At 39.1% G+C, this 9,747-nt stretch overlaps 1 protein-coding gene across 1 annotated transcript; it reads left to right on the forward strand.

Moving 5' to 3' along the window:
- Positions 1-779: 779 nt before the first annotated feature.
- LOC132254948 (pentatricopeptide repeat-containing protein At1g26460, mitochondrial-like) lies at positions 780-2,030 on the forward strand. The gene is made up of 2 exons (XM_059742065.1): positions 780-1,323; positions 1,427-2,030. Exons 1-2 carry the CDS (start codon positions 862-864, stop codon positions 1,499-1,501), a joined length of 537 nt encoding a protein of 178 aa, XP_059598048.1. The 5' UTR covers positions 780-861; the 3' UTR covers positions 1,502-2,030.
- The last annotated feature ends 7,717 nt before the right edge of the window (positions 2,031-9,747 follow it).

The following is a 9,747-nucleotide window of genomic DNA, read 5'->3' on the forward strand; positions in this document are numbered from 1 at the left end:
ATGGTGTTTTATTTTTTTAAAAAATAAACAATAAAATATATAAATAATATAAAAATTATTGAAAATTTGAAAAATCATGAAATACAAGTGTTTTAAATTAATTATTTTAGACAAAAAATTATTCTAATTATCCTCAAAAGATCTGCAATATATTAGATTATGATGCCACGAGAATTTGTCAAGTAAGTTGAGGCGAAAATGGAAGAAGGGGGCAAGAGGAAACTTTCATTAATCATTGTTTTCTTCCTTAAGCACGAAACTCAAATTGGGTTGTCAGAACTGTTCAAATCAGTGCAGTAATAAGCACAATTACCCTCGTCTGAGTTGTCTGGATCAGGAGATGTCAATTTTATTATTATTGACATGAACCTTGCTTTTCCTTTCCAAGTAGCATTCTTCACAATTGCGATATACCCAAATAGAAGTGTTTCTGAAATGGAATTGGGCCAATTAGAATGTGGGCTTGATTTGGTTCACGTTTTGGATTGTTTTGAGAACCCACCGGTCGGACCGGTAAACCAGCTGATGGGACCAGCTGCTTGCGGGTTTCTTTCTTTAGGTTATTTTATTTATTTTTTTAAATAATAGTTTTGTTTTAATGGTGGGCCCATATACTTCTCATTTAATTTAGGGAGAATTGTGTTTTGGGCCCAGCTGGGCCCAAAAATTAACAAATGGTCCATCTATGTAACAAAATTAATAGAAAGGCTATGAGATTTTGAGTGACCTATATACCCTTCTAATTTCCAAGTCAGATTGCTGTAAATTAAAAGGGAGAATTGTGTTAAATTTAAAATGCCATGTCACCTTCCCTTCTGTCAGTACTCTCGATGAAACCTCTGAACTGAGCGGAGCTTATCAATGGCGTCCCAAATGGCGATCCTCTCCAGAGCCCGTAAAACCCTCCTCAAAACCCTAAACCACCACAACAATCCCTTTAAAGCTTCCATTTCCACCTTCACATTCCTCTCCCTGGAAGCCCAACTCGCCGAGCCCAGCCTTCCCCCGCCATCTCCCACTCCACTTCCTCCCAACCCCGCCTCAGGGAGCCCGCTCTACAAGTATTTTTTATGGATGGATCTTTACTTTATTTATATCAGGATGCTGCAGACAGGAAAAGAATCTATGGCTGATGATGAGTCATATGAATTGGTTGTTGGTATGCTGTTTTTGACAGACCAGATTGATGCTGCCTTGAGATATGTTGATTTGACTTTGAAATCTGGTTATATGTTGTCAATGAGGGTTTTTGCTGAGTGTGTGAGAAGTTGTGTTAACAAAGGCAGGCTGGATGCTTTGGTGTCTATTATAGAGAGGTGCAAGGTACATGACTAATTAGAATTTTTTTCTAGATCATCTGTGTTAGGAGGAACACTTTCTGGTTATGTTTCTGTTTCTTACCTCGCTTCTCTGGAGTGTGTACCAGACAATGGATCAAAATAAAGCTCTTTCTCCCTCCTGGAACATGTGCATCTTCATTGCAAATATTGTGATGCAATAGGATAATAGCAAGTTAGCTTTTTATGCCCTGTAATTCATGGCCAGATGGATTGCTCGGGGTGAGAATGCAAGGGGTCATGTTCTACTCTCTGTGGATGAGGGGCTTGTTGTATCAACACTTGGAACTGCTGGTAGGACTTACAGTTCTACTCTTGTAGATGCATCATGGGCGATCCTACGAGATCATTGCGTCAAAAGAAGGCACCTCAACTAGAATCTTATCTTGCAAAAATATATGCCGATGCAGCATTGGGGGATTTGCAGAGAGCATTCAGCACTCTGCATAAGTTTGAAACCGCTTATAGGAACTCCCCCAAAGAAGCAGAAGAGGATATATTCTCACCTTTTACATCTTTACATCCTTTGGTAATGGCAAGCTCCAAGAAGGGTTTTGAAACTTTGGACACGGTTTGTCTTCTTATCTGTAAAAGTTTCTGTTCTCACAATTCATTTCCTTCTTCTTTTTACTAGAGGGACATCCCTCACATTCATTCCTCATTTCCCTTCGTACACATTCAAATGCCTTGTGGTAGCCCACTTATGTTGCATAGGAACCTAAATTAGGTTTCATTTGCACCCTTTTCACTCAGCCATATCTTTGGAATGTGGTTAACCCGCCCATATGCACTCCTTTAGTTGCATTTATGTGCAATTACTCCAAGTGTACAAGGCCTTTACACCAAGTGTACAAGGCCAATGTACTAAATGTACAAGGGTGTACAAGGGTGTGTACCTTAAGGTAATTCAAGTGATTTTGAAGAACTTAGTCATCAACATTTTCCACTCGTCGTGCACATTCCTAACACATATCGGTTGACAACACACTCCTTCCACGTATATTATTTGATATCTACCATGTTAGTTCATTGTTTTAGCTCCCCCACATTACTTATGCGTAGGAACCGAAACGAGGGTTAAGGTTTTCCACCTTTTCCCTCATCCACGAGAATGGAAACATTGTTTCCCCACCCATATGCACTTGTTCGGTCGTCCCTTCGGTGGATTGCATAACTGTACAAGCCATTTACACTAACTGTACAACCCAAATGTGCTAACTGTACAAGTGTGTACAACCTTACCTATATTGAAGGATTTCAACTTTTTTTGAAAACAATCGTTGCTCATTTCCTTCTTCTTTTTACTAGGGGGACATCCCTCACATTCATTCCTCATTTCCCTTCGTACACATTCAAATGCCTTGCGGTAGCCCACTTATGTTGCATAGGAACCTAAATTGGGTTTCATTTTCACCCTTTTCACTCACCCATATCTTTGGAATGTGGTTAACCCGCCCATATGCGCTCCTTTAGTTGCATTTATGTGCAATTGCTCCAAGTGTACAAGGCCTTTACACCAAGTGTACAAGGCCAATGTACTAAATGTACAAGGGTGTACAAGGGTGTGTACCTTAAGGTAATTCAAGTGATTTTGAAGAACTTAGTCATCAACATTTTCCACTCGTCGTGCACATTCCTAACACATATCGGTTGACAACACACTCCTTCCACGTATATTATTTGATATTTACCATGTTAGTTCATTGTTTTAGCTCCCCCACATTACTTATGCGTAGGAACCGAAACGAGGGTTAAGGTTTTCCACCTTTTCCCTCATCCACGAGAATGGAAACATTGTTTCCCCACCCATATGCACTTGTTCGGTCGTCCCTTCGGTGGATTGCATAACTGTACAAGCCATTTACACTAACTGTACAACCCAAATGTGCTAACTGTACAAGTGTGTACAACCTTACCTATATTGAAGGATTTCAACTTTTTTTGAAAACAATCGTTGCTCATTTCCTTCTTCTTTTTACTAGGGGGACATCCCTCACATTCATTCCTCATTTCCCTTCGTACACATTCAAATGCCTTGTGGTAGCCCACTTATGTTGCATAGGAACCTAAATTGGGTTTCATTTTCACCCTTTTCACTCACCCATATCTTTGGAATGTGGTTAACCCGCCCATATGCGCTCCTTTAGTTGCATTTATGTGCAATTGCTCCAAGTGTACAAGGCCTTTACACCAAGTGTACAAGGCCAATGTACTAAATGTACAAGGGTGTACAAGGGTGTGTACCTTAAGGTAATTCAAGTGATTTTGAAGAACTTAGTCATCAACATTTTCCACTCGTCGTGCACATTCCTAACACATATCGGTTGACAACACACTCCTTCCACGTATATTATTTGATATCTACCATGTTAGTTCATTGTTTTAGCTCCCCCACATTACTTATGCGTAGGAACCGAAACGAGGGTTAAGGTTTTCCACCTTTTCCCTCATCCACGAGAATGGAAACATTGTTTCCCCACCCATATGCACTTGTTCGGTCGTCCCTTCGGTGGATTGCATAACTGTACAAGCCATTTACACTAACTGTACAACCCAAATGTGCTAACTGTACAAGTGTGTACAACCCTACCTACATTGAAGGATTTCAACTTTTTTTGAAAAAAATTGTTGATGGTGGTGTTTACTTATTGTTGGTAAGTGTTATGACAAACAATTTCCGTCTCCTTTTATTCGCCTTGTTATCTTGGGTAACAACACATAATTTCAATAAGCCAATTTGTTGCCTTTATGAAAAACTCTCATTTGATGTTGATGTGAGGACAAATTTCTTTGAGGTTTCTAATTCAACAGCTTCATGCAAAATCAGATAGTTAATTCACATTTTATGGCTTTAGAGGTTTATTTTCTCATAATTTTCATCCTTCCAATATTCTTAAATTATTAGTATGTTGACTTCTTTTGTTTGTAAGACAGATTTATGACTCTGCATCAATGGAAAATTATGTGCACAGTATTGAGTGACGGATAATAGGAGAACTTAAACGAGTACATGACCGTGTCAAATTGCATCTTTTCATGTTCGTTTTTAGATGAAGCAAATAAATGATCTTTTATCCTTGAACTAATTGTTTTTCCCTTTATGTGTGCAGGTGGGTAGATTCTTGAAGTGGGAGCTTTGTCACGATTAATACAAATACTTCAAAATAAGAGGCTTAACATCATATGAAAGATGAGAAGAGAACAAACAGAGAAGTGTAGATGATCAAGATAGTTTATTTTATAGGAAGCCAATCTATGTTAAGAGTTGGATAATAAGATACCAACCTTCTTTTAAGTTTTTACATTGTAACTATTTTCATCAAATAGTATCATATACGTTTCGGGACATGTAATTATGCATTTCATTCCAATTAAAATTCCAATGTATTGAACTTAAATTTTGGTTATTTTGCAGTTTATCAGCACATGTTTCTTGTTTTTAAATTTTGTTTTCCCTCCGTTTATATTGGTTGTTGGACAAATAATGTCTCATTCTCATTTCATGTCGTTCTCCAAGTTTGCTGAAGAATTTCTTTACTTGCTGATTTTGAAGAACTTACTCATTTACTTTTTCCAATATTCAGGGACATTCCTCACACATATTACTTGAATGGTGCCTCATTGCACGTATTTTATGTGATGGCTACCATGTTAATTAATTTTATTAGCTCCCATACTAATGATGCATATGAAGCAAAACGAGGATTAGCTTTTTCATCCTTTTCCCTTATCCATGAGAGTGGAAGCATTGTTTTCCCACCCATATGCACTTGTTTGGTCGTCCCTATTATGGATTTCTCCAACTGTACAAGGCATTTACACTAAGTGTACAAGGCCAATGTGCTAACTGTACAAGGGTGTACAAGGCTACCTAACTTAAGGGTTTTCAAACGAATTTCGAAAAATTCTTTGCTCATTTATTTTTTCAATATTCTTTCAAACCTCCCTCCTTCCTATATTCATCCTCCTTACTTTCGAGTGACATAGTATCTTCTAAATGCCTTGATTTATGTAAGTGTTGTATGTGTGCATAATGTTTTTTGAATTATTACCATTACTTAAGTCTTGACATAATGGACATGTTGATCTATTAGTTATTGTATTTAGAATCTTGAAATTTTATCCGAATGCATTATATAACTGGATATAATTGGAAGGACCCCTTCCATATATGGTTGCATAATTGAAGTAACCCCTAGCCCTAGCCTTTATGTGAGGGCAGTGATAACTTTCGAATGGTGCCTTCCATTATCCCCTTCACCAGCCCTGTCTCAGGCCCTTCGGACATGGATTGAAGGCAAATCAAATTGAAAACTTACAAAGCGATGTCATTTCAATATGCATGATTTCTAGTTTATAATTTAACCCCATTTAATGCAAAACCACAGTCATACACTGTTGACTCCCCAAGAGGCAAGGACCTACTTGAGAGATAATGAGTCGGCCACCTCGACCGGTACACGATCGGTACACGACCGGGAAAGTGTAACCGGTCGACCGGTGACCTACCTGGACGCCCTGTCGCACACACCCTCGCCTGTAACAGCCGATCAGATGGATCAGGCGAAAGATGGAGGTTGTACTATATCATACAAAAATTTTTTGCACCCACATAATTTTTTGACATACTTAATGTTTTGATTTTGGAAACAAATAGTTAAAAAAATTGCACTTGGGCCCATTAAAATGATAATCATTAAAAGTAAACGTATAATTCACATAAGACAAAAGAAATCATATATATATATAGTCAGCTGAAATATAGAGGAAACATAGACATATATATACATAAACATAGACATATATATATATAGTCAAGTGAAATATAGAGTAAACATAGACAACAGACACAAAGATGGCAATGATTTGCATGTACTTATGCTAATCCTATATAGCTATCGCTGCTATCACGACTTAGGAGGTGGTGGTGGAAACACGGATCGGATGTAAGCCATCATGTCCTCATGCTGACTGTCCTGGCGATCAAGCCTCTGGAGGATATGCGCAAAGGTAGCCTGCTGCTGATCCATGCGATCCTCAATACTCTGAAATCTCTGCTGCATAGACTGGAATTGCTCGGTGAAGCCTGTCTGATAATGATCCATGCGATCCTCCATAGAGTGGAATCGCATATCCTTGACAATTGCTAGCTCCTCAATCCGAGCGCCCAGTGAGCTGATCTGAGCACCTAAATCAATCCAAGCCTGACTAGGTCCGTATGGAGCTTTATGAGGTGATGTTTGCGCCTGAGGTGGATCAGTGAATGATGGCTGCGAAGATGTTCCGGCTGTGTGCATTGCCTCAAACGTCATCCCCCCTGATACCGTCGGCCGCAACTGGCAGCCCTCGGACTGCTGTGCAGGTATTTCAACCTCAGTCTGTGTATGCTCATAATCTCTCTGAGGGGCAACCCCACCCTCCATCTCCCCAATCTCCGCCTCCTCCTCAACGGCAGGCTGTGGTACTGGTCGCTCCACTTTCCTAATCCATGCTCCTTCAGGCCCCTTCTCAAACTTCATACGGGCCAACGATTGCTCATCATATGTGTCATAACTACTTGGGGCCTCAAAGTCCTGCTCCTTGCTCAAATCAACCCCCGCATCCTTGAATACTCGTGTCAGAAAACGGCCATAGGGGAGAACACGTGTGGAGCTCTCGCAGCATGCAAGCATGTGCATCATCATCACATATCCAACGTCAATCCGTCTCCCCCTCATAATCGAATCAATGATAAATGCCTCCAGATATGATACCTCATCTCGGTGGCCGCCTCGTGGCAAGAGAATGTATAGGATCATGTGGTGAAGGATGCGAGATCTAACTGTCAGGCTATGTGCTGATGGTTTGCCCATCCCCCGCGCATCAGCAAGGCCGCACATCCTCTGTATCGCCTCTGTAGGCTCGAAACCCGCCACAGTGGGCCAACCCTTAGACTCATATACCCTGAGTCCGACTGGAGCGATGTCTAAAATGCGGCATATGCTCTCCGGGTCAAGCTTGATCTGCACACCTCTAACGGTCGAAACAATCGGCCCTCCGTGTCCATATGTCACTCGTGAATAGAATGCCCTCACTAATGTCGGAAATATCGGCTCGGAAATAGTGACTAATGGCAGCCACCCCATACGTGCGAATAGTCCCTCAAAGTCGAAATGCTGTAGTTGGGAGAAATTAATATTTCTCCCTGGAACAACCTTCCTGTGGGAAAACTTCTGCTTGTACCTTTGATATTCCTCCATTGAAGTGAAAAGACCGGTGTCAAACCTTGCCTTTCGGCGGGCCTCCGCCTCACCGGGCTGAGATGGCTCAGCAGGGCGCTTGCCCTGTGCCCTAGAGGCAGCCGTATCTCTCCTAGGCGGCATGAGAGAGTGAAACTGAATGGGACGACGGTGGTAGAGAAATAGAGGAGCAGCTCAAAGTGATAACAAACCGAAGCAAAGGAGATTGGCGCGCTGGAACAGGTGAGAAACCGCCTTTGACGCGCGCTGATCAAGGACCCCTTCCAATACACACGGCCGACCTCCCAAATATCATTCCACACCCTTCAAAACCCACTCCGAAGCCATGAAATAGCTGCAATGCCGTTCAAAGTAGGTTTCCCACCAAGCTGAATACCCAAAACCCTTGAAGGCTGACAATGTCAAAATGCCGCACGGGGGGTATTTCAAAAGACAACCCCACGAATGCCTCGCTCGCTCCACTCGCGGTTGACCCCCTCTGTAAGTAAGAAGCCGAACAGTCGCTTTGGCTTGGAAAGTGTTAGAGTTGCTTTGACTCTTACAATTCCGAGACTCTATAACAATGATATGAAATTGAATTTTCATTTATAATTGATTTAAATTGAATACCTATGACTGCAAACATATATATATATATATATATAAGTGATAATTTAAATTTATAAATAAATAATTAAATAATTTAAGGAAATTTCATATTGAGATATAAAGTTTTCTTAAATTGTTGGAATAGTAGAAGATAATTACATTTTGTAAATTAAACTAGATAAAATAAAAAATTATTGGAAATTTGTTTTTATTTTTTTATTCTTTTGGGGTTGGCTTAATGTTTATTTTCTATTTTAAATCTTATTATTGAATATAATAATATTGATTTAATGGATATTTTGTTTTTATTCTTAAAAAATAACATTTATGACTCCTAAATTTTTAAAAGTAATTAACATGTTACAAACTAAATTGTAAATAACCATTTTAGGATCTTAGACTAACTTAATATTTAGTTTTTAATCAATTACAAAATATGATATATATATATATATATATATATATATATATATATATATATATATATATATATATATATATATATTTTGTGTACAATTTATCTACATACCCTTTTTTTTTTCATGAAATTTCGGGATAAAATGACATATTTTGACATTTGGAGATGGTAAATTATTGATATTGTTAAAGTAAAACTTAAAGGTTTAAATCCAAATATAATTGAATAGATTTTATTATTTTAAAAAATATACATGAAATAAAATAAAAGTGTTTCATAAATTTTGCTAAATATATAAAGTCTATTTGGTAACTATTTTCAAAAACAATTACGAGAAATGACTTTTGAAAACTAATCTAAGATGTTTTGTAAAACAAGGTCAATTTAAGAACCAAAAATATTTTTAATATTTTTAAATATGATTTAAAAATAATTTGTATGTTTAATGTTTTATTTTTAAAAATAGCTAACCTTTTTTCTCTAGCTATTATATGTTTTATCAATAATTACAGACAAAACATCAATTTTTTCATAGCAAAAACAATGTCAACATATGTTCGACCGGTCGAAGACATGCGCGCTATGTGAAACGACCGGTCGACCGGCCATCTTCAACCGGTCGACCCCCAGTCGCAAGACAGCATTTCATTTTCTCTCTCTCCCAGTAGCTGTGTGTGACCGGTTGAGTAATCATATCGTCCGGTCGATTGGAGGTCGATCATAGGTCGAGGTACCGGTCGAGTGCAGTTTCGACACTCTCTCTCTCCCAGTGGCTGGTTGGTACCGGTGGTCAACCGGTCGATATCCGGTCGAATACTGGTCGGAACTATTTTTTACATTCTCTCTCTCCCAGTGGCTGTATGTGACCGGTTGAGGATGGTGGCTTCCCGGTCGTGTGTACACCATTGACCGGTCGTTACCCGGTCGAATACTTGTCGAGGGTTTAGTAACCGGTCGACCGGATTTGTTTCCCCGGTCGTAAACCCAGTCGATACCCGACCGCGACAACTGTTATCTTTTTTTTTTTCAAAATGTTTTGTATGAAATTTTTCTTGCTGACGTAGTACCCCTCATACAGTGTGTCCTCCAAATGCAAGTTATCAAAGTGAAAATACTTATGTAAGATAGATGGATAATTTGTTTTTTATTTGTCAAATAGATAAGC

Source organism: Vitis vinifera, chromosome 13, assembly GCF_030704535.1.
Source record: "Vitis vinifera cultivar Pinot Noir 40024 chromosome 13, ASM3070453v1".
Lineage (NCBI taxonomy): Eukaryota > Viridiplantae > Streptophyta > Magnoliopsida > Vitales > Vitaceae > Vitis > Vitis vinifera.

Coding starts and splice junctions, on each gene's coding strand:
- LOC132254948 (XM_059742065.1), top strand. CDS start 862: ATGGCGTCCCAAATGGCGATCCTCTCCAGAGCCCGTAAAACCCTCCTC. Junction 1,324..1,426: donor CTATTATAGAGAGGTGCAAG/GTACATGACTAA, acceptor AGTGTGTACCAG/ACAATGGATCAAAATAAAGC.